This window comes from Amblyomma americanum, chromosome 4 (assembly GCF_052857255.1).
Source record: "Amblyomma americanum isolate KBUSLIRL-KWMA chromosome 4, ASM5285725v1, whole genome shotgun sequence".
Lineage (NCBI taxonomy): Eukaryota > Metazoa > Arthropoda > Arachnida > Ixodida > Ixodidae > Amblyomma > Amblyomma americanum.
This window is the reverse complement of record NC_135500.1, coordinates 120,154,506-120,179,371: the sequence shown is the minus strand read 5'-3', so window position 1 is coordinate 120,179,371 and position 24,866 is coordinate 120,154,506. Positions and strand designations below refer to the sequence as shown.

At 47.5% G+C, this 24,866-nt stretch overlaps 1 protein-coding gene across 2 annotated transcripts in view; it reads left to right on the top strand.

Moving 5' to 3' along the window:
* Positions 1 to 7,998: 7,998 nt before the first annotated feature.
* LOC144128289 (putative carbonic anhydrase-like protein 2) overlaps positions 7,999 to 24,866 on the top strand; it is a 196,747-nt gene continuing 179,879 nt past the window's right edge. For both annotated transcript variants that reach the window (XR_013313769.1, XM_077661591.1), the window contains exon 1: positions 7,999 to 8,621. Coding sequence is in view for 1 of the 2 variants with exons in the window: in XM_077661591.1 (XP_077517717.1) it covers positions 8,561 to 8,621 (61 nt within the window). In the remaining variant the exon portion in view is untranslated. The remainder of the gene's footprint in view (positions 8,622 to 24,866) is intronic.

The following is a 24,866-nucleotide window of genomic DNA, read 5'->3' as shown; positions in this document are numbered from 1 at the left end:
GAAAGGGGTACACTAAACCACATTACTTGGGAATGTCTTAGCTCACCAGGGGCTAAGGAAGAAATAAATAGTTTTGAAGCCTGGGAGGCGCTGCTGCGGAGTGAGGACCCCAACGCGCAGCGCAAAGCCACCCGCGTGGCGGCTGAGGCCGTGAAGCATCAGCTACACCGTCCTCAGCCGACGGCCTCTTCTCCTAATCGGGCTTAGGCTTCGGCCGAGCCTGAGAGGGGGTAGGGAGACCACCATCTACCGGAAATAAAGTTTTTCTGAACTGAACTGAACTGAACACGAGTGACGCAGGATAGAAATAACGCGGATAGAAATAACCAAGTTCAGTGAAACGCAGCGTCAAGCGGGCCTGCAGCCTGGTGATACTTAGCTTTGCTTGTAGACCTGTGTGCAGGGTTTGACATCTACGCTGGTTCCCAACAAGCAGCCCTTAATTCGGCTTGCGGTGGTTTCTTCGCGAAACATCGCTGTGTCAGAAACCACCAGCCTGCTCACCAGCTGACTTTGCTGGGGCAGGCCTTGAAAATTTTGAGCACCTTAGCCCTGGGATCAACACAAAGCCTTTTCTCTCTCTCAGTCAGACAGTTACCGGCTACTGACATAATGAGTAATTAATGAGTAATGAGCTATGCAGTAGCCGGTGAAACCAAACTTCTATCGCAACCTGGCGCAAAACTTCGGGAGCAGGCTCGTCCACAAGCCTCTGCTGAGCCAAGCCGACCATGATGCCGACCACGTGTTTCAAGCAATCTCAACTTGACACCGTTGCGTTTTTTCATTTCAAAATACGTTTTTTTCTGCTCCCTGTCCACACTCACGGCGATCCGCCTTCAGCTGTCGCAATCTTTCAAGCGAGAGCTTCGTCACATTGGCTTGGTCAGCCGTATAACCTCCGTTTGCGGAGTTTTACTTGAGGTCCACTGTACACGCTCGAGCCTGTATCGCGGTATGTTTTGGTATGCTGACAATGCGCGCAGCTGAGACTTTTTGAAAAGAATAAGTTGGCGATGCAGCGGAAAGTAATTTTTCTTAACAGGACAGAGAGTTGAGCTAGTTGGTATACAGTAATCTCGAAAAAATACACCTGGTGTCCCGCTCTGTGTCACGTGGTTTTCTTGTGTCCGTGGCTCGACGTTAGCGCCTGAATATTTTGAAGACGAAGTAGGTTTTCCTTACTTGCCTAATACTCAGCTCTTGTTAAAGCCGGTTTCGACGGAACCCAAGGAACGGCTACTGCAGTCCAAAATCTGCTTTGAATTACCATGGGTCTTCTACGAACGTTGGAGGGGCCTCGCGTGGTGCTATTTGTGGGAAAAAAACTGATACGTTGTGAACTCGCCAGAATTTGTCTCGTTTTCAGAGTGTCACGTCCTAAAAAAATAAACTTTGCACCTCTAAAGGTGCAAATTCGTCACCCTTCGTAAGCATTTCCGCATCTTGTCTTCACGTCAGCTTCCAATTACGGCACAAAGAACTTCAGATTCTGCAGATGGGCGCACTGTGACTGTCATCTTCATTTCACACACTTTATGGGGCGCTGCCTTTTGCGAGCTCATCTTTCCGCAGCTGCTGACACTGAGTCTGCGTGGTGAGCGCAAACAGCACGAAAATACAATTTTCTTTCAAGCGACAAGGGGAAGCAACATACAACATTAACTTGTTCTCAGAATCTACGGCGCGATGTTGAGGAAGCTCATCAACATCGCTTTTAAACGAGTCGAAGTTGCGGACAAGGACCTCTTGGTTACGCAAGGTTCTTGGGCTGCACACTTGTCCTGAAACGCTGCCATCGGAGCTAAAAATTGAATTTTTCGCCTCGTGGTCTAGGAGTACATTGTTCTAACCTGATCTCATTAATAAATTAATCGCGTACACGTGCTTTTAACTACTATCGAAACCGTGCTGCGTCGTAATTTACGAATAACAATCGTTCAGACACCACAGTTGCTGCGACACAAATGTCGATTCAAGTGTTTTGTTTGTTACGCTCGCGCCGGCCACTTTTAGACTGGCAGAATTACGAAAGTTACGAAGGCTTCTTAGTCGTCTCGTCAAAATGAGCCTCTTTTTTCTTGCATGCCTAAGCGATGCAAATTGCTTTGAAAAAGAAAAAAATATTTTACGTGTCATTTTCTGAGTTTCTCGCTTTACTTTATATGTTTAGCCATACATCGCTTCACGCACGTGGGGCCTCACTATAGCAGCTTCAAAATGGTACAACAAGGAAACAAGGGTGCCGCTAGGGGTGACCTGCTTAGCAAGGCATATTTCTTCAACACCTAAGTTCTTTTTGCTCTATTTAGGTTTTGAGGTGAGCGACATGTGAGCTCTTGCTTACTTGTTTATTTGTGCAAAATCTTCTTTCAAGCCGTTTCTGACGAGCGTTTCACGATAATGGTATTATTATTCAGATTAGAGGCAAGGTTCTCAAGCTACGTGGCGCACTGCAGAACGCATTGAACAGCCTTGCAGAAACAAAAATGACAAACCGATTCATAATGCAATTCGTCGCAGCTGGCGCATATAAAATGTTAACTGTTACTGTCCGACCCACAACACGTGTTCCTCTGGGAATATTTATTCCGTTACCAGAAAAGTGGACCAAATTACTTCCACTCTTTGCTGTATGCGTGGTGAGTGCCGCGTGCAAAGTTGTGCATCAAACTCGCAATGACGGGAATGCTTGGAGTAAATTAAATGAAAAGGGCAATCAACGCACACAACAAGCTAAAATCAACCCCGGTACACTCCGTCATTCATCACGTGGGAGTGTGCAGGTATCTGAACTGCGAATAATTTTTTTTTGTGATTCCAGGATGCCTATTTTGGGTATTATTATTACTTCGCGTTCGGAATAACTAATCAGCACTGCACTGACTTGGTACACTCCACTAGTCAAAAAGACATGCGATATTGCTTGCATTGACCAAGAGCGGTGAATGGAATTATGTATTGAATGCTGCTCTACCTTTTAACAAGGTTTTTTTTAAATAATTGATGCATGCTTAGAATGTTAATTACGAAATTTGGCAGCGGGCCCTACTTATTCTCTAAGTGCGTCATTGCACCGTGCTTGCTCATTACAACGTGATCTAGGAAGCACTGTGCATGTTTGCTGCTATATATATATATATATATATATATATATATATATATATATATATATATATATATATATATATATATATATATATATATATATATATATATATATATATATATATATATACGGCTCTCCAATCTGCTGCTCTCATGGGTATTTATGTTCATTGGGTGTAAGCGTATCTCGAGAGTGTTCACCAGCGCCACCCTAGCGGCGGACGTAGCACGTCCTGTATTACCGCGAGTGTGACGTGTAACGTCATCTAACGGCGAAGGCGGAAACTGGGTCTTGGTTCTGGCAGTCTTGGTGCCATATGTAGCATAAGAGGGCTCTCGCACAGTTTCGCGCTCTCTATTCGCGCTCTCTCTTGGATTTGGAACATATGACGTTACGATTGCAGGCTGGTACGAGGCCTACCGAGTTGATGCTGTGTACATTAATCAACAGATACAGAGAAAGAGATAAGACATGAATTGCAGGAAAAGTGGAGTGACCAGCATTAGGAACATGTTTTTAAATTTTACTCCACATTTCTGTAAGGAAAGGGGAAAGGACACAAAGAGGTAGAGAATGACGAAATTAGGTGATAAATCACAATACGAAGAAATATGTGCGGAGTTCGAGACAAAAGCACCCCTCACGCATACGCGCATCAAAATATCAAATCAAATATACAAAAAGTGCCCTAACACGTGCAGCAAGAACGTTGATCAAGACGTATATAATGCACACGTCCAAGCACACACGCGCTGAGAATCGCCATGGCCCTTACACCCTTTTGTCGTATCCCGGTACGTGGCTGAAGCACACGTTGAGGTACTCCGATAGATCGTAAAGAAATTCTTTGGCCAGGTGACTGTTGCCTGATTCCGGCACGTGGCTGAAGAACACGTGGAGGCACTCCGAAAGATCGTAAAGCAAGACCTTTGGGCAGGTGACTGTTGCCTGATTCCGGCACGTGGCTGAAGAACGCGTGGAGGCACTCAGAGAGATCGTAAAGCAAGACCTTTGGGCTGGTGACTGTTGCCTGACTCCGGCACGTGGCTGAAGAACACGTGGAGGCACTCCGAGAGATCGTAAAGCAAGACCTTTGGTCAGGTGACTGTTGCCTGATTCCGGCACGTGTCTGAAGAACACGTGGAGGCACTCCGAGAGATCATAAATCAAGACCTTGGCAGGTGACTTTTACTGCCGCTCACCGCTTGAGGTCTCCGTGGGTTGCACATGGTGGCCTGCAACTACACTCGCAAAGCCAATGTGAATCCCGCGTGGTAGTGAACGTGAAGTGAGAGGTTGTTGTTGGCCTTACAAAAAAGATTGCATCGAGATATATCGACGCGGTGCATTCCTCATCTTCGTTCTGCGCCGATATCTAACGCGTGTCTCTAACGCGTAACGCGTGGATGCAGAAGTACAAGCGATCTTCAGCCGACGTTCGGACGTTCGCCTTCCGACACCCACCGCCGCTCGGTGGTCTTCGCTGTACGGACTGTGCTGTATTCTGTGCTTTTTCACACGTTGCATTTTCAAGTCTTCCTCGAAAAAATCCAAGCGTATTCTTGTTCTGCAACAGTAAACGTTCACACGTCTTCAGTGGTTCAAGGCTTGATCACTACTAAGTTTATCTCCAATTCTATTCGTAATTAGGGGTCTAGATTGCAGCGTTAAGCCGATGATGGATCGTTGCTCAGTATTTTGGAGAGTGCGGGTCACCCGGTCAGGATTATACTTCATGAACACGCTGAAGTTTCCAGTCTACATTCCAAAAACTGGGACGAAAGTTCTACCAGCTAATCCGCCTTTTCTACAAGGCGTGGCGCCTTCTGGGTGGTGGTGGCGGCGAAAAGCATTTATTAATCTATATGTACAAAGAGGTGCTCGGGGAGAGGCCCCTAGTGGGTCTCGCCCCTTACAATAGAAGGCGGAGTCCCTCATTCCAGGACCCCGTTTGGTCCTGACCGCTGCGCAGGTCCGCCGAACCAGGGCCTCTTGGGCCGATAGTTCCTGGCAGCCGAACAGAGCCGCCTCCCAGTCCTCTCGGGTAGGGTAAGGGGTGATGGGGAGGAGAGAAGGATTTTGCCTGCATGCCCAAACCATGTGAAAGGTATCGGCTACCTCCCCACAGAATGAGCAGCGGCCGTCAAAAGAAGAGCCAAAGGGCTTGAGAACCGCCGGGCACAGCAGAGTGTTTGTAAAGAGCCTAAGGAGAGTTCATTCGCCAGCTTTACCCAGTCCCTTCATAGGAACCGGGTAGCGCCGGTGTTTGGCACGATAGTGCTCAGTAATGTCTTTAAAAGAAAGAAGAGGGTTGTGATCTGGGTTAAGGTCCGCCCAAGAAACGTCTAGTGCCCGGTAAGTAAGTGCGCGGGCTGCCTCATGGGCGGCTTCGTTACCTGGCATGCCTTGGTGGCCGGGGACCCATATGGTTGAGCGATGAGTTGGATCGCAGTCGCGAGTACTCTGGTGAAGAATTTGGTGAGGAAGTGGAGTGATTCAACCGAACTCAAAGTTACGACAAGCTCCGTGTGAGTCTGTGAGGATTCATTTAGAGTCGGGATGGGAGGCTGCGAGGGCGATCGCTACCTCTTCCGCATGAGTTGAGCTGGGCGCTCTGAACGAGAGGCCGTCCACCTGTTTTCCCTCGTGTATGACTGCAGCCGTGTGCCATTCCCCCCTGGAGTGGTAGGGGCACGCGATGTCGACGTAGAAGACGTTTCTTTGAGCCATAGTGGCGGTGCAGGGCATCCGCCCGCGCCTGGCGCCGGCCATTATGGTCCTCCTTGCCTTCTGGGGAGCGTTAAAATTTGTCTGCCCGAGATTCAAAACAAACGCACGTAGCAACACGTAGGAGACGCAGGCGCCATCCGCGCCTGCGAAGTGTTAATTGTGTGCTTGACAGCTGCCGCAATCTGTCGCTATCATCTGCGGATTCTAGGTATGTTCTGGGGGTTTTCAACCAGTGGAGCTGGAGAAGGAGGGACGGGCAAGGAAAGAGCGTCCGTGTGAGCAGGCGGATTGCGCCGCCTGATGACACAGGTACAAGGAGTGGGGCGACTGCTGCTGGTTACAGATGCATGCCAAATGGCAGTCTGTAACGAAATGACTCACCACGAGCTAACCGCGTACGAGATTGACGACCTGGAGACCAACATCGCCAACATGCAAATATGCGCCGAAGAGCATGTAGCAGGAATAACCTGCACAATATATGACATGGATAGCCACCAACGATAGAGTGGAAATACCCTGGCTACCTCGACGTCGGCAAAAGTCATCTAAAGACACACGCCACTAACGACTAACGACGCTCGGGTCCGACTCACGCTGCTCTATTTGTGAAAATTTTCACGTGAGGCAGGCTCTGACCATCAGATGAAATCCCCCTGTCCCTACACCTCCTCTCTCATGAGCTTCGCGCCAGCCCTACTTAAATATTACTCACTGATTCATATATTGAGATGATGTCTTCATGGCCACCCACTATTATGGAGCTCCGTCCAGTCGATGAAATTAGCGCGAAAGTATCCCCTCATGCCAGTTTTCCTTCTGATGCACTGCTTCAGCATTTATGGCGGCAGTCAAGGTGCCATCGCCAGCCGAACAACGTGCAAAGCCTGCGCCAAAAAAATAAACATATCACGCCTGAATGGCAAAGGGAAGCCAAAGGCTTGTGATAGTTATATGGGGAGCGACCTGCGACGAGACACTTTGCTATATATGCACGATCGTAAAACGAAGCGGGGAAAAACGCTGTCGACGACTTTGCATTCACTGCGTTCCTACCGAAGGGAGCGTGAATTTTTATAGCTCAGGGGCAAGAGGGGCCACTGCGATCAGCACTCGGGAAGCCATGGCTGAAGAACAACACCGGAGGGAAAGAAAAAGGCAGCCAGAAGGGAAAAGGGGCAGCTTGAAGCTCCCGGGAGCATTTCTGGATCGCGCCCGACAGCGCTGTAGATCCACAGTCGGGACGACGACGCGGCGGACGCAAGAAAAGGCGAGGAGGTGAGGCATCGTGGCTGCTGGCACTCCTCGTTCTCTCATGGCAGAGGGTGCTAGATCAAGCTAGTTCCGAAGGAAAAGAGAGAAGAAAAGTGTCGCCTCCTTCTCGCCTGCCGTTTTTTCCGCTCCCGTCGTGTTTCGTATAGAGCCCGCGCCGCGTATCAATGTATAAATCAATGAAGCATACGTTTGACGTCGTAAACGTTGCACTTCGCCCTGCTTGTGCTATCGACGGATGAAATCTCGAGAAACCTCCTGCCTGCCTGGGAAGACAGATGGTGAACCCGAACGGAAAAAGAGCAAAGAAAGAGAGAGAAAGGAAGATAGGAAAAGAGAAAGGAAGATAGGAAAAGAGAAACGCTAGCATGAGGACGTCTAATCATAAGCGAGGAATCGGGGCAACGCTCTTGAAACACACGCCCTCTCGACTTCGAGCACTTCGCTCTCTCTCTTTCACCCGCACTTCAACCTTTCGAAATTTACTTTTTACTGTCTACGTCGAGTTTGCGGTGCTGAAACAGGCCGGAGTGGAAAGCGGGAAAAGAGCTCTCCTCTCTCTGCTGCCGTTTTTTTCCCGAATCGGGAACCTACCGCGCCGCGTTTCCCGGCTCTCCAGCCTCCGGAGGTTGGCGCCGGCGGCGCAACGCGGCGCCACAGAGTCGCGCTTGGAAAGGAGGACGATGGGAGAAACGTGGCGGGGTGCTTCGGGGGCGGAGGGAAAAGTACCTTTCCGCTTCCGTCAGAATTATCTCCCTCCCCGCGCTCGCGCTCCCTCACCTTCTTGGCGGGGGTCCGGGCCCTCGCTTCCCTCCCCCTTTCTTTTCCTCCCTTTTTCCCCGTTTTCTTCCCGACTTCGTATTTGAAGGAGCCCGGGGGTCCCGCGCGGGACAGTCCACCGGAGGCGCCGGCGCGTCGACGTCTAGAGGAGCGCGCGCCTCGCTCGCGCCTGGCCCGCACAGTTGCGCGCGCCACTTAGCCGTCTTATCAGCAGCTGCGGCGCTCTAATTTTTAGCCCCGTCGTCTTATTTCGCCTACAGCGGCCGGCTGCTGGGCTGAGCGTTGTGGACACACCTCCCGTGATTTGGACGTCGTTGGCTTTACATCAAAGTTGAGCCAAGTGTTTTTTTTTTCTTATCGGTTGAGGAAGGGTCCAAAGTCGGCCCGGTATCATGGCGATTAAGATGTAGTCTTGCTCCACGGGAAAGACAAGAGCACGGGCAGCGCTGGAATGTTTCCCCGTGATCGCTTCGTTCTCGGCGCAACTACCTCCTGTGCTTGTCGCCGTCGTTAGCGTGTGGCCGGCCAGACATGTGGCGGCGGTTCTTCGTGGCTGGGTTCCGGGGCGCCTGAAAAGGAACAGGACTGAAGGCACGTTCCCGCTGCTGCGAGAGGAGGGAGCACACACCCCCCTACTCTGCGCGGGACACCGGCACCGCCCCCTGATAGATGAAGGCCACCTGGGAACTTGGGCACGTCGCTCTCGGACTGTGCTTCCTCTGCTTCACGAGTGAGTGTCCCTTCGTATTCGTCCGTCAGCACGCGCTATTCTTCACACAGGCCACAAGTTGTTTCGGAGGCAGAAGTTGATCTCAAAAATCTATGCAGTCCCTACGTATGACGGGATTTTCTCTTGTATCACATAGTTCATGGAATTGCACATTGACCATTAGTATACCAACGCCCGCGTATACCGGGTGTTACAGGAAAGTCTTTAAGTAATTTTCAAAAATAACAATTGTGAAGTAAAAATTGGCCTTGGCGGTATGGTATTGCCAGGCTTGGTGGATACCAGAAAAGCGGTGAATCATTCTAACTAGTAAGGTGGTTAACTAATTTTCAAAAATTACCTTTTTAACTTCTCTAGTTAGGCGCCTGGTTGCAATTAGAGATTTGTAGCCGGTCGTTAGTAAGCGTCATATCAGTTTTTAGGCTTTCGAAACGTGATTACCCTCACCGCTGTGGCTCGAAAATATCTGGCAGCATCGTGCGAAAATACGTGCGCTTTCGAAAGCATGCAGGCAAAGCAACACCTCCAGTGCACGTAACTAGACGAAAAAGCCAAATTTTTTCGAGCCACAGCGGCAAGGGTAATCGCGTTTTCAAAATTCTAAAAACAGGTATGGCGGCTTCTAAAGCTACAGATATTTAATTGCAACCAGGCGCCTAACTCTAATAGTTAAAAAGTTAATTATTAGAAATTAGTTAACCAGCTTACTAGTTAAGATGATTGTTTCCTACTGTGCGCCAACGCTGCAGTACCGTGCCGCAAAAGCCATATTTTTACCTCAAAAATTCTACTATTGATAATTGCTTAAAGCTTTCCCTGCAACACCCGGTATGTGGGCCTCAATGTATGAACAGGTTAGTAACAATATATATAGCGGGAGTGATTCTGTGAAATAACATCTAAATATTGCTGCCCCGTAGCTGCTAACATGATAGCTAAATAAACTTGATTTCACGCTTCACTTCTGATAAATGTGATAAATAATTTAGAGAAATTTTCCGGCCGCATATGTGGCCGTTAGGATATCAAGGATTAAATGCGCTCGAGATTGTATTTTTTTATTTTTTTCGAGAAGTAAGAAAACACAGAGTTGTTGGTGCGAATGTAATCAATGACATTCATTTTTTAATCACGTTGTCTCCTGGCAAGCTTTGCGTCGGGCAACGACAAAGCTTCTCTGGCATTTTCGCAGAGCCTTGAATACATCTAGCATGTAAATAAAGAACGTGGCTCTCACAGATTAAATGTGAGTATGCAGCTAGGCCATTATTTTTCTTTAATATCAGAGTAGTCAAATGCCTAAACTAATACTGTTCGCATCCAAGAGCAATATAATGGCATATATTCTCGTGCGCTAGCCGATTAAAAAAAAACTATCGATGTCGTAGCTACGAAGCTATTGCTAGCTTTGAACACATTTATGCAGGGTTTAAAATGAAAACGATCTCCAGTAAATTTTCTTTACGTGTACATAACTGTGGCAACTCATGTCCCGAGTTGTCAATTCTGAAAAGAAAAATAGCCCATTCGAAATTTCTAGGACGCAGTTGTGGGGGCCATTCATTTAATTGAAAAAAGAATACCAAACTTAAACAACTACTGAATTAGCAGCTACTTGTAACTAAACGAAACTTGTTGTTTGCAAAATGCATAAATGCGAAAAAAAATTGTTCCAGAAAATTGCTGTTTATACACATTAGTTTATAATTTAGAATTTTGTTGTTCTTTATCACTTCTTCAGTGTTTTACATAAGCATCGCTGTTAGAAAAACTGGTCAGGCCTAATGATCAATTTCGTTGAGATCAATTTTGCCCTTCGGTAAAATTTTTTTCGCTAAGATCCGTTGTTCTGGATATAAAATGCTGCATTATACTCTTGAATTCTAAATTAATAGGCTGGATAGAAAAGTGTAGCGTGTCTCAGCCTTTATAAATGCTGCACCTAAAACACGTAGAAAAGAAAACAACTCTTTCAGTCTAGACATAATCATAGGGTTAAGGAACTGAATAAAGAAAGCTTGCTTCAAAACAGCTAGCTTAACGACTTGGAGGTCCCCGTGCTTCCATTAAGAAGGAACTAAATAAAAATTATGATCTATATGCAAATGAGAATTTATCCGTAATTATGGCTAGCAAAGAACGCCGTCTTGAAATAAATTCAGGCGATCTAGGAGTGGGAAGATAAGCCGAACGAAGAAAATTGCTTAGCAAAGGCACCGAAACTCATCGCAGCGTACTCTACAAACGGCTGCGTGCCGTAACATCAAAGAGACATTAAAACATGAAAAGCAGGGCTAGTGCCTTTTGGAAAATAACTGACAGGATTAGTTTGTTCTTTCCGAAACGAGTTTAACTGCAAGTGTAAGCAAAAATGGGGTAAGAACTTAAACATGTTTAATGACAAAAATTAGATAGGACGCATTGTTTTCAAGTGTTAGAATTGAGGCAGAACTGCGATTTTTTCTGAATCTGAATACAGCGTTGAGGCTTAAAAAATCCTGGATGGGAGCAAATGAGCAAAAAACAAATAAAAACTTAAATCAGATATCGCCGTTGTGCTAGCACTGCCTTCCCATCGCGAGAATTCCTAAAATATCTAAAACTGCAATGTTCTTTTCTTGAAATTTAAGCCGCGTCAATCCATCTTGGAATAGTTTGAAAACGTTGGCACGACGCCTAACAAAGCATGCACTTTGTACTGTGGTTTTAAAGTGCAGAACCGAGCTTAGCTCTACGTGCTTGTCCTGTGTTTTATCTTACAACGAAACGAATACAATCTGCAGCGATGCAGTAATACTGCGTGGAACTCAGTCAAGAGAACGCGTTGCTGCTGTCACTGAGGACCGTAAACGTGGTATGATGTCGTCGTTCGCGTCACTGTTCACATGCTAGCGCTTCATAGTTTATGCGAATGAAATGGGATCAATGAAGCAGCAATGAAGCTGTGGTAACGGCTCCCCTCTATCTGGGTGGGTATGGGAAGCGTTTTGCATACTTTGTCAGAGCACTGACTAGGCCTGGCCGCTCGCAAGTAATGCTGGGAAGGTTCGCGGTGCTTTAAACACAGGCGACAGGTACAATGCTGTGCTATCAGTCTGAAATTACAGCTTCATAATACCTTCACTTAATGCATCTATGAAATTATAAATGCTGTCGTCAGTGTTAAATTCAGCCCAGCATCAAGCGATGTGCAACATTCTTCCAGTGAGTTTAGCAGAATGGCGATAGTTCCCGAAGATTACAGACTGAAGCCACACACGTTACTAAAAAGTGCAATTTTTCCTGGCCCATGAAGCTTTAGTAGTTGCGTCAGTTTAGATTGCCGGCCTGACATCTGCGACATCTAAAACAGACTGCCAAGCTTGTAATGTTCTTGGACTTTGTATTAATGGTGACGATATAGGAAGAATATGACATAATGGTCGCCGCTGTCATAAGACGCTTTTCTATGTGCCAGGAAATGCTGCTTCAGATGGAGGTAGCGGATGTTAATGCATGTCTTTTCTTGAGAGGATAGTGATTACGCGTTTCTGCAGAATTGTAGAACATGGGTGCCATTATTTATTCATTGCTATCACGTTGCGGTTATGTTATCGTCAGTTGGGCACACCAGGCCATCTAACCAGCAGAGGTGTAAAGCTTCAGGGGAAGTGGAGGATTGGGGTCTCTGCATTTGCAGGTCTAAAACTGGTGCCTTGTTTGTAATCAAGCACTAGCACTGTCACAAAGTGCCCTTCGCTTCGCCCTAGCACGAACTAAAGTGCCTAGGTTAGCATTGCTATGTAGCGACAAGTTCCTGCGTCGTCCGCCATGTTCTTCCTAACGCGCTCGGACGGTGCGGCGGCATGCATACCAACGGTGTGTTGGGAGACCTTGCGGAGTCTCCGCTTTGCCGTCGGGTACAGTTAGGACTACAGTAAATGAGCAAGCTGCAGACAAGAAGCAGAACATGCCACTAGAGAGATCCAAGTTTCATTCACGTGTTTTGGCGCAGACGGTTATAAGGGCGACGAAAGTGCACACAGTGCGGCGGCAGATTTCCCGGACTGTTTCTTGCTTGGTGCATTCCCTGTGTACTGCTGTACACGCTATTTTAAACTCAGTAGCTGCAGAAAGCGCTCCTGAATTGCATGTCGCCTCGCGCGGCTGGGGAAGCGAGTAAGTCGTGGGCGTTTGTAGCCTCGCAGACTGTATGCCTTGCAGACGTTAGCACTGAAAACGGGAGGAGAGAAGAGCGTACGCGAGTTCTACTACAAACTGGAGGTTTATTGGAAGCCAAGCAATAAATAGTGAGCGTAGAAAACAGAAAAAAGCAACAAAGGTGAAAACATCACAGAGCGGAACCAAAAAACCTCTGACAACTGTCAGATCTTTAAATAGTAATGACCAGCGAACTTAAAAAAGAACGCTCTCAAGTTGTGCGAGTAAAATGGTTTGACAAAACTGGCCTCTTCCACAGCCGTGACCTGAGCCAGCGAAGACATGAAACGATGGCTGGCCGTTTAGGGTCATCGTCTCGAAACAAGGCGCACGGCAGCACCACGTTGCGCAACAATTAAGCTTGCTATAGATTATGCAAACAAGTCAAAGGTTCTCATAAAAAGATTAGCTGCCTCAAGAAATGTGAGACCCGTTTTTGTGTCAAAGCATAGAAGAGCGTAGTGTGCGACATTACTATCTCGTGTGATGCAGTTAAAGCCTTTAACCACTTTCATTTCCTAATAGAACTAGCTGCAGCGCGAATTAGAAACGTAGACGAAAGAACACAGAACGAAAAACATGCGCGCAAAAAAAAGTTGCAAGTTCCTCACTGAAACAATGCAGCGACATGGCAGATAACCGGTAGAATAAAGAACCCCCTAGCATGTGTCCTAAAGATTCAGAAGATAAAACCCTGCTCAAAAAGGAAGATATCGTAATGTGATTTTGAAGCCGCAGGCACTACACAACTCAGATACACTAAACGGGAAGGCAATTCACATACCGGTAATTCGTCGACAAACTTTGTTTCGAGCACTCTGGCTGAGTTAGGCGGCCGACGACAGCCGAGGCCAGTGGGCAAACGCCAGTGCGGGCAGGCTGTCTCCTTTTACTAGCAAGTTCTTATACTTCACGAATATTGCTTGCCTGGAAGGCGAAGTACTTCAGTGCTTACCAAAGAGGCGGGTAATGCACCAGAGCACGTATTCCACTTCGTTTCTTTGCTTTTATAACCACTCACACAAGACACCACACCTTCCCTCAGGGTGAAATAGGCCTAACACCTGATCGCTTAGTCGCTTGCTGTGAGGTAGTTCGTGCGGAAATTTCCAAATAAGGTGGCCCTTTTAGACACACTGGACACTCATAAGTCGATGACAACAAGCAAAGTTTTCGGCGGGTAACACTTTACGGCATAACAAGCATAAAATATGAGAACATAAGTACTCGAAACGACTAAGTGGCTTTGAGCTGGACCGGTTACAAAGAACATGGCAGGCGGAAGCAGATACCAAACCCGAAGTGGGCGCTATCCAAAAGTGTACGTCGACGGCGCCGCAAACGTTTTAGCTACTTAGCAAAGTTTATCTAGGGACTTAAGCACGAACAAAAGGCAAACGCTTATTGCCCGTATTGAGCATACAATTGGACCTTTCGGCGGTGAATTAGGAATAGCACTTAGTGGCATGAAACCTGTGATGTAGGAAAAGGAAAAAATAGATTTCGAGAGTTATGCGCTGGTGCCACATATGCTCACAATTACTAACCCAAACTTCGGTGTCGGTGTTGGGGCTGTTATAGGCTAGGAACTGAACTAGACATGCGCATTATTGTCATTAATTGCACCATCGTGGAGACAATAAATGAAGCAAGGCTAACCATTTGTGGAACATTTCTGTGACCTCTCAGTACTCTTCCATCAGTCGCATACGCACTCACAAGACTGTTTAGCGGATGCCGTCACTGTTTACAGTCGGGTTTAGTGGCATGTAAATATCTAGGAAGAAGCTGGGAAGCCTTCTTCTGTCGTGACCGGCCCCCCGCGGGGAAACGATGTGTTGCAGAGTACGATGTGGCAGCCCTGTCCTATTTAAAGGGCCCGGCCGATCGGTTGAACCTTTACACCGAAAAAATACCTCCTCAGTTGAACGAGTGGGCTTCTAGCAAGGTCGCGAATCTGGCTGAATACAGAATGCATCGTCTTTGCCAAAAGTAAGAAAGCAATGGGGTTCCCCACTACATAGCGGGGAACTTAGCTGCTCCTAAAGCTCTAAACCTGTGAAAGGTAAGGCGAACCCTTGTCATCACCTTTCAAAACCTCTTCATCCTCGGATGCTCCGTAAGTGCTTCATTACACTGCTAAGAAAAGAGCCCAGTTGCCTGCTTATTTCGGCAAACACGGTGCGTCACATGTACGGCAAATATTACTTTCAAGGGCTTAAGTGAAGCAATATCTTGATGATGGACAAATGTTTTATTCTCTTGCAATAGCAATCAGAATAATGATTTGAAATATTAAGCACGATTATTATCTTTATTAATGCCGAGTGTAAAATTTTCCCCCGCCTTACGTGCACCTTGGATTCAACAGCCTGGAGGAGGTGCGTGTAGTGGCGTATTCAGCATCGTGCGCGAAGCAATGCGGGACCCGTGTTGATGTTAAGATCACCGATACTACGGTACGGTTAGAGGTATTTTCAGGCAAGTTTTCCCGGAACATTGCAGAGAATGGGCATTCGAGTTCCCGCAACTCCGGTAGCAGTAACTAAAGCGCGATACACGGTGTGTAAATGTCTTTTAAAGTTCGCTGAAAGGTCTTTGACCAACATCGCTGGCTTTGGTTAGATTTTCTCATGATTTCAGGTCATAAAAATCCATGTAGTGGTCCTGGAGATAGCTTGCGGTCTTTGCGGAACTAGCGGATATCCGGTTTTTATTCATTTATTTATTGAACATACCCCTAAAGGCCCTCCTTCGAGGTTATTACATAGGGGGGGGGGGGGGGGGAAGGGGAGGGTTCAGTGCAAAAATATGTATATGGAACATCATTAACAAGCAAAGAAACAATGAACAGGCTAGGTATAACCTGGAGAAATAATTAAGCACCAGATAGCAAATAGAGAAGCAGGCGATAGAAAACAATATAATGCAAACTATAGTTTTAAGAAACGATAAGGCATAACGGAAATGAAAAATACAATAGTGTACTTGCTGGCACGAAAAGAACAGAAGTAATCGCAAAAACAGCAAATCAAAAAAATATTTCAAATGTCAATGTCTCTGCGGAGGAGGAGGAGGAGGAGGAGGAGGAGGAGGAGGAGGAGGAGGAGGAGGAGGAGGAGGAGGAGGAGGAGGAGGAGGAGGAGGAGGAGGAGGAGGAGGAGAGTTTAATGGATCAGTAGAGGTCTGTCTCGTCTCTGCGGATGAGAGCAAGAAATGTGGAGGCGTTAGATTAAATGGCTATGTGCGCTGGTAAATTGTTCCTCTCTATGATAGTGCGGGGTATGAATGACTTCGCAAATACAGATGAACGACACGCGATGCGTTTAACTTTGTGCGGACGGTCGAGCCGCGGAAAGAAGGCTGATGGTGATTGGAAAAAATTGTGGTGAAGCGATGGATGGTGATGCAGTTTATGGAAAAGTGCTAGTCGTGGTAGTTTACGGTGGTAAGACAAGTCTTCTAATTCGGCACGATTTTTTAAGGCAGTGACGCTGGTAGTATGTGACTAGTATGAAATCTAAAACGTGCAGCATGGTTATGCAAGGACTTCATGTTAGCTACGAGATAAGCTTGGTCAGGATCCCAGATGCCTGATGCATATTCAGTATTCAGATGAATGAGTGTGATGAACGCAAGTTTCTTCAAGTGTGGGGGAGCCAGTCTGAGATTATGCTCTAGTATGCAGAGTGAGTGTTTGGCGGATGCTAAAGTTGGATTAATGTGGTTAAGCCATGTTATATCTGATTGCAGGTGAACTCCGATGTATTTATAAGTAGTTGAAAGTTCCACAGAATTGTTATTTAGGAAATAAGTTGTGAGAATGCGAGAACTATGAGCGACATTCGAAGCATTAGTGACATGAGCCAAAATGTGCACCATGCGGTTACTGCATCCAGGTCAGTTTGCAAACATTGTTGGTCACTGATAGAAACAACATTACAGTATATTACTCAGTCATTTGCAAATAGCCTAACACGAGAAGACACACAGTTAGGTAAATCATTAATATATATTAAAAAGAGGAGGGGCCCAAGAACGATTTCCTGTGGTACCCCAGAAGTGGCGTTAAAGTAGGTGGAGTTTCAGTTCTACTAGCATATGCCTGATGAGGAACTCGATCAAAAGCTTTCGAAAATGCAAGAAAACCGGCATCAATCAGACCGCCAGCATCGTTGGATGAGTGCAAATCATGAACGAATCCGGCGAGTTGTGTATCACAAGAGAAGCCCTTGCGAAAACAGTGCTGGTATTTGAAAATAAGATTGTTGTTTTCCAGGAACTTAAAAATTCGGCTATGAATGACGAGTTAGTGAAGTTTGCAGAAAGTAGTTGTTACCGAAATGGCGCGATAATTAAGCGGAGGAGAACGATTGCCTGATTTCAAGATGGGTATCACTTTAGCAACACGCCAGTCATGAGGTATGAGACCATGTGATAATGACTGAGACAACAGAGCGGGTATTACTGAACTAGCAAGTGAGGCAGATACCAGTCTCACCTGCATGCAAGGCGGAAGCTCGCTACAGCCCTACCTGTGCCAGCAGATCACCAGCATCGTTTTCACTTTCCTGCCGTATGAGAGAGGAACCGGCCTTCCGAACACTTCGATTTCTGTTATGCGGTGTTCCCTAAAGGTTGATGTCAGTGAAAGAACTAGAAATAGTTAGCGTAAAACATTACAATTTCTCATAACGCATTCATTTTCGGGCGCTGGTTGGGATGAAACTCTCTCGTGGACGGGTTTCTAAGCTAGCCCTCTAAGAACCATTCTGCCGTGATTTCTACGTATGCTCATGAAGTCATTTACGCTGACTAGACAGTGATCACCGTCCTTCAACTCCTCTCTTTGCTTACTCAACACAGGTTGGTATGCCTATTGCGTGTGATCGAGTCAGTACTGTTGAAAGTACTGCGTATAAATACAACGCAGGTCTTGATTCGAAGATTTGGCGATACAACAGTGAAACGCGCTCTATAATTTTCAGGTAGAAATAACTTTTATAGGCCGGCAATCGTCACTTTAAGACATAGTTGCTGCTCTACAGTCATTCATCGCATGCATGGTAGTAACCGCGGTAATTTAAGAATATTGCTGCATTACGGGCCGTTAGAAAGAAGTTCAACAGTGTTCTCACATGGCTGTTAGGAAAAGTGCAGCGGGCAGATGAAATAAGAAAGACTCTGTCGATGGCGCAAATAATATTTAAACCCCGTAAGCAGTGACCAGTAGCCTCTTTCTGGGAAGTGCACTAAATGTCGCCTGTGTACTAAAGCAATGAACACCGGGGAGCTTCATTTTTGTCGCTTATCTCACGCCTCTCGTTTGGGGTGACCATTTTTGTAGCCAAGGATCGCCTAGGATATTATACTCGTCGTTAAGTGCAGTGCAGGAGAGAAGCGAATAAAGGTAATTGTCTAGGTTTGCAGATAATATAGAGAAAAGGGAGAAAAAGGCAAATCGCTACAGGCGGGGTCGGAACCTCCCAGACCTCCACGTGTCACGTGCGGTGTGCAGGGACTTTTCGTGCCGCCATCTTTCTTCTACTCTCTCTCTTCTTTCTCATCCAACTCGATTAAATAATTAGAAAGCGATAAGTGTCTTTCTGCGAAAGGTGACAGGAAGTGCAATCATAGCGGAGTACTTCCGCGAAGTGAAAGAAAAGCGGAAGTATAAAAAAGAAAGTGCGAATTACGAAACGCTGATGACCGGGACGCGCAGAAAGCTGCTCCTCCTCGGCGGTGGTGTCAGAGCGTGCTCGCAATGCGCAGCGCGGGAGCGCTGCTTATGCTTTTTGTGTCGTCCCTCATCAGCGAAGAATGATGAACCCGGCGTCGGCGTCGGAGCAAGAGTGGTGCGAGGCGCCAGGCGCGCGGCGCGTTGGAAAACAGTTCTCGTTCCTACGCGAGCGCGTTGTCGTCGGCGTCTCTGCAGCCTTTCCTCCTCTCCCCATTCCTTCCCTTCCTTTCCCAGGCCGGGAATAATAATGTCCATGCAAATGCCGGCACCAGGCGGTGTCTCGAAACAAAGCGACGAGCTGAAGGCTGGGTTGGGTTCTCGTTAACTCTTCGCCCCGCCACCAGCTTCGCAGGGGACGTTGAGGAGATGGGGAGGGTGGGACGTCCGTTGGCACGCATTCCCGCGCCCCGAATATTAGCGACCATTTAAAGCTTGTCGCTGCCACTGCCACCGGCGCCCCCCGAAACATGTCCGAGAGAAAGAAAACATGACGTGCGCAGAGCGAAGTAAAAGATACTCCCCCCCCCCCCCCCCCCCCTTCCTACAGCGTTTGTTTTAAACGCGGACGCTTGAAACGCTTTATTTCATTCCGGCCGCCGTTGTTCATGTGACGTTCTTCGTTTTGGTTGGCGATGTTTCTCGAGGGAGAGTAAGTGGTTTCCTTCGCTGATGTCCTCTTCACTTTCTTTTAAGAGTGCATGCTTCCATTTGATTTGGTTGCAACATATTTACGGAGTGCTTTGAAAAAAAAAACGGTTTTGGTGTTTTTTGAAGGTGTTTGTCTGCAACAGATGTTTGGAAAACACTCTGGCAAAAGGAACTCCTGGGAACAATATCGAGGAGTGGTATAAGGTGCATTATTGAGAAAGTGCATAATTATAGGTAGTTTTATTTTTGGCTTTAATGGGGTATAGCATCCTTAATCGACTCAGGCTATGAGGGACGCTGTATAGTGGAGGGTTCCGGATAATTTCGATCCCCTATGGTTCTTTAACGTGCACTGACATCGCACAGTATACGGGCCTCCAGCATTTCGCTTCCTAAAAAATGCTACAGTCGCGTCTTTTCGGCCAGCAGCTGAGCACCATAACCACTGATTCACTCTGGCGGAATTATAGGCATTGGACGTTGTTACTTTAAGACCAGTATTCCGATCGCGTCAGTGTGAATACCACTAACGATTAAGCAAATCACTCCTATTCATGAACGCATGGTGAATTAACCCGCTTAGCTTTTCCATGCGGGACCAACAAGTGATTGCAAAATTTCCGGTCAGATTCTTGCCTGTCCGAGCTATGAGAATTAAGCGCCTTGCTGCCCTGCTTCGATTTAGTTTTCACCACATCTGCATTTCTAAAGCGTACCCATAGCAGTCACGCTATTTAAAAGGCGCATGCCTGCTTTTCAACGTCGCCGCATCTGTCGGAATCAAACGCGCATCCTCGATCCTCGTAAGATAATTTCATAGTTGCTGCGTCATCGGGGTGGATGCGTCTGCAAGCAGCAATCCTACACAGTGTACGGAAAAGAACTCACATGCTCTTCGTATTCTACTTTCTGCGCTTCAGTAGCATTCTTATTGTTTGACAAGTGTTCATCCGCCAGAATTTGCAATACGCAGTGCAATCTACAAGCGAAAAACACCGTGGACTATCAGTGTAGTGCCGCAGTGCACTATCACTGATACTTGGGAAGCCATGGATTGAATGATCGGGATGGCTGGCTTTCTGAAGATGGAAGAGCCCTGCCTGCTCAGTTACATGTTTGCCTCGCGATGGGGCAAAAATTTGGAAATCTTCGTCGACGCAACTCGTTGTGCATTGTTTTTTTTCTTCGTTTGTGCAATCCACATTCTTGGCCTGAAATGACTAAAAGTTTTACAAGTGTAAGTCTTTGACAGCTAACTGCGTCGTCACAGCCATTAGTCGTTAAAAGGGCAACCTTTCTTTCCTGGGAGACTAGATAGACTAACCGCAAAGTGATATCAGCCAGAGCTATTAACTTCTACATTGTCTAACCACTCATAGCGAGGATTCAGTTGTGCAGCCAGTTTTTGCTTCGAATGCGCTCTAGAGAGGTTTGTAGATTCGCGAACTGTCGACAGTTACACTAGATGGAACAGAACACGGCGTTGCTGAGTCGTTGCTTTGTCGCAACAAGCCCAGCAGTTTTAGTTTCATGGCCCTGCTTGTGCGTCAATGGAAGTAATCTGGGGAGGTAGGACAGTATATAAAAGACCTAGATGTCAAAAGAACAATGCCATATATAGGCGTTCAATGTGAAGCGCAAACAAGCTTTTCGTTATCTAGGGGAAGGTGGTGAGCTGTGGTATAGTTGTGAAAATTGTGATGTCGACCACAAGAGGTAAAGATGTAATCTGTGTTTAACTTGCAGCTAACCTGCCTTCACCAAGTGGCCCTATAATAAAATTACGGACAATTAAGAGCTGCTGAGAACACATACAAAACTTTTCTTTACCCGTACACTGCATCGCAGCTGTCTAATGAGGCGTTCTTTTAGGACCATGCCGCGAAGTAGGAGCCTGAAAGTTACAGTAACTTTTTTTGTTGTCTGTAATTGGTTATATATCGCAGGCAGGAAAAAAATTGGCGTTGGTTTAGCTTTGGTTAAACCTCGAGTGACGCGATAGCTACAGCTGGCCGAGTGGAACTTGCTCAGTTGAAATGCAAAGTCAGTCTTTTGCCGCTCCGTTTCGCTGGGCGTTCCTTCTTCATCTTCGTCCCACTTGACAAGGCGCATGCGCACAGCTGTTGGAGCTCGGTTTCGCCGGCGCGCCGTGCCGCCGGCAGCAGCAGCTGCTCCGCACCACGTGGCTGGTCACGTGACCAACCACGTGACCACGTGGCGGTGGCGGCGCCGCCACGCTGAAGGCTCGAAATGCTACCGTAATATAACTATCGCTACCAAAGAATGCAGGTACGTTAACTCAAGTGAAACGAGCTTAAGCGTCAGCTGATCTTATTGCGCATGATAGTCGATATATCGTTACGCATTGGACACCGCAGAAGTTTTATAATACTGGAACGCGGGTTGCGCAAATGAGACTTTGACGAGAGATACAATACGGCTTGACCATCGTTGCCATTTTTTGTCTCATTTGAGCAGCCGATTCCCCTGTATCGGATATCAACCAACTCTCCCACCAACGCACCTCTCTGAACACGTATACTCATCAGTGATCGTTGGTGCGAGTTTAAACATGTGGTTTCGTGAACAGGAATCTTCGAGGCAGAGAGACAAGAAGGCCAGCGAAGCGTGTCCTCGAGCTGAGACAAATGACCAATCACTTGCAAGTAGCCTTTACGCCCTTCTTTGGAGCCAGCCATCCTGTGACGACGTCTGCTTCTCGCATACTGGGCAGGCTGTGCAGCACTTGCGCTGTTGGTCTGGAGAACGGCCAGTAGGTCGTGTCTTATTTTCACTGCTAACTCGGAGCGGTCCGGGTGGACTTACTAGCTTTGCGCTATTTCGTGCTGAACAGCAGACCCGCTGAGGCGGCACAGTGTCTGTAGTGCTCGCCTACTAAGAAAGAGGTTGTAGGCTTGATCCCCCCAGCAGCGACCTCATTTAGATGGATACGGTATGGCAAAACATCCGCGTATAACAGATTTCGGTTCAGCTTAATGGACGCCGACGTGGTCCCAGTTAATCCGGAGACGATATGGCAAAACATCCGCGTATAACAGATTTTGGTTCAGCTTAATGGACGCCGACGTGGTCCCAGTTAATCCGGAGACGGTATGGCAAAACATCCGCGTATAACAGATTTTGGTTCAGCTTAATGGACGCCGACGTGGTACCAGTTAATCCGGAGACAGTATGACAAAACATTCGCGTATAACAGATTTTGTTTCAGCTTAATGAACGCCGACGTGGTCCCAGTTAATCCGGAGACGGTATGGCAAAACATCCGTGTATAGCAGATTTTGGTTCATCTTACTGGACGCCGACGTGGTCCCAGTTAATCCGGAGACGGTATGGTAAAACATCCGCGTATAACAGATTTTGGTTCAGCTTAATGAACGCTGACGTGGTCCCAGTTAATCCGAAGGCGGTATGGCAAAACATCCACGTATAACAGATTTTGGTTTCAGCTTAATGGATGCCGACGTGGTCCCAGTTAATTGGGAGCCCTCCGATATAGCGCATGCGCGCGCTCCACTTTGGCTGTCTAGGAATGTTCGTAGCGCAACAGAGGCGACAAAAAAACAGCAGATGGACGGGAGAGCAGTGCTTGTCAATTTTGGGCTACCTGTGTTTACGAATAGGATTATGGAGCAACAAGCCCAGCAGAAAATTTTGCTTAACTGCGGAACCTAAAATTTAAACAATACGACGTTGCTAAATGATATTGTTACGAACTTGAAGAAGGCTTGCAACGGACAAGGGTTGCGGCTGAGGCATATGAGTGTTTTTTGGGGTCCTCTATATGTGGCGCTGATACCCCTGAAAGGTGGTAACACAGCAGCGTGTGAAAAGTTGTCTGTTCGGTAGGTCCGTCCGCTCTTATGATCTTATATGCTTTTATATGGCAAAACTCGCGAGATTCTAAGGCGCACTCACCGTGATGGTGTCGTCTAGGTCAGTGCCGGTCGTTCTTGGTAGACAGGGCATCGTTCGCTCACGTTATCATTAGATCAACGTATAAGAAATAATCCGGCCAGAATGAGAGGAAGAACGCGCGAGACAGAGTTTGGCTTCAAGCAAGACGGAGTGTCGCCCAGCGCCGATTGGCCAATCAGGCGTTGATCAGCGCCGAGGGTCCGGAGGAGGAGGGGGGGGGGGGGGGGGCGGGGGCGAAGGGGTTTGCGCCCACGGCGGAGTGGGACCACGCCGGGAATAATAGATGAAAGCAGCGGACGAGGTCAGCAACAATCGCAGCCCTCGAGACGCGGGAGCTGCGATTGATATCGATCGAGTGCTGGACCCGGGGCCACTGCACGCTCCATGGATCAGCGTCGGGCATTTCCTCTCCCTAAGAGCGCAACCAGGACGGAGGCAACCGGCCGACCGACCCTCGGCCTGAAGTGGCACGCCACGCAGACGGAACAGGCCGCGCTCGAAGAGCCGAGGACGTGGGAGCGAGACTCAAAGGCCCGCCGGGCAGCCGAAAGTTCAAGCTCTTTTACAAGAAAGTTCAAGCAGCCGACCGTTCAAGCTCAACCTCGTCGTTGGCACGGCGTTCATTTCAAGCGCGGGGTGCTTCTAGCAGCCATTACTTGCTCTGGCCTTCTAACTTTACGTGAAAATATGCGTGAATACTTCAGTAAGACTGTAAACAGGGTTAGTTGGTGCATCATGCTTATCAAATTTTAACGCTCTGTGTAGCTGCTAAGAACAGAGCACACACAAGACGCGAAGATCCTGTGCTCCGGGCAGTTTCTTCCATGTCCTGTGCGCCCTCGGTTCTTTTCATGCGTCAGCATTAGAACCTTTATGCCGGAAAAAAATCTACCCTCCGTCCGTCCGTCGGAGGCTTCGGTTGGCAGTGGTAAAGCGGAGAGAGGGGAATATACTTGCTTAGTGTTCCTTTGTAGGAAAACTACACAGGAACACTAAAATTCTTCGTCGCGTCTCTTTCCCGCTTCGATGAATACCTAATCGGGGGCTAACTCAGCTTCATTGCTTTCCGAAAACCGTTAACTAAGAGAACCCCTTGCAGCTGCAAATATGGAATGTCGGCTCCTCACCATAGCAATTTCCCTGGTCGTCTCAAGAATAAAAAAAAACCTTTTACAAAGCAAGGAAACATCGCACTTTTAACGACCGAGAGACGTGCTTGTCCATATGAACGGAATGTTGTTTGGGCGTAACGAACGTTTTCGCCTGAAAACTTATCTCATGGCTGTGGTCCACGGCAAATCAGGTTCCGAAAAGCGCTACAAGACTCCGCTGTCGAAAACGACGCCTGCACACCACCAGAGAAGTCAAGCGCCCCTCGAAAACACTGCCCGCCCGAATTTCTACCGAAAACCGCTATCATTTTCGACGCGGCCCGGGAAACATCCACGCCGTCTCCTCCATCCGTTCTTAGGCGTTGCCGTTTTACCCGAGCTAATCCTTCACTGTTCCTGCCAATTTCAAGCACCGCTTTGTTTGCCAAAGAACAACGTCTCGGCGGCCGCCAGAGAGTGCGAGAGAGCTTTTCCTCATCCGATGAAAGAGCCGCATTTTCGCTCACTCCCTCGCATGCGCGCCAAGCACCGAAGGCGATCGCGTAATAGCGGGTGGGCGGGCGACACACATGGCGATTGAACGAGAGAGGAAAGAATGAGCGGGGAAAA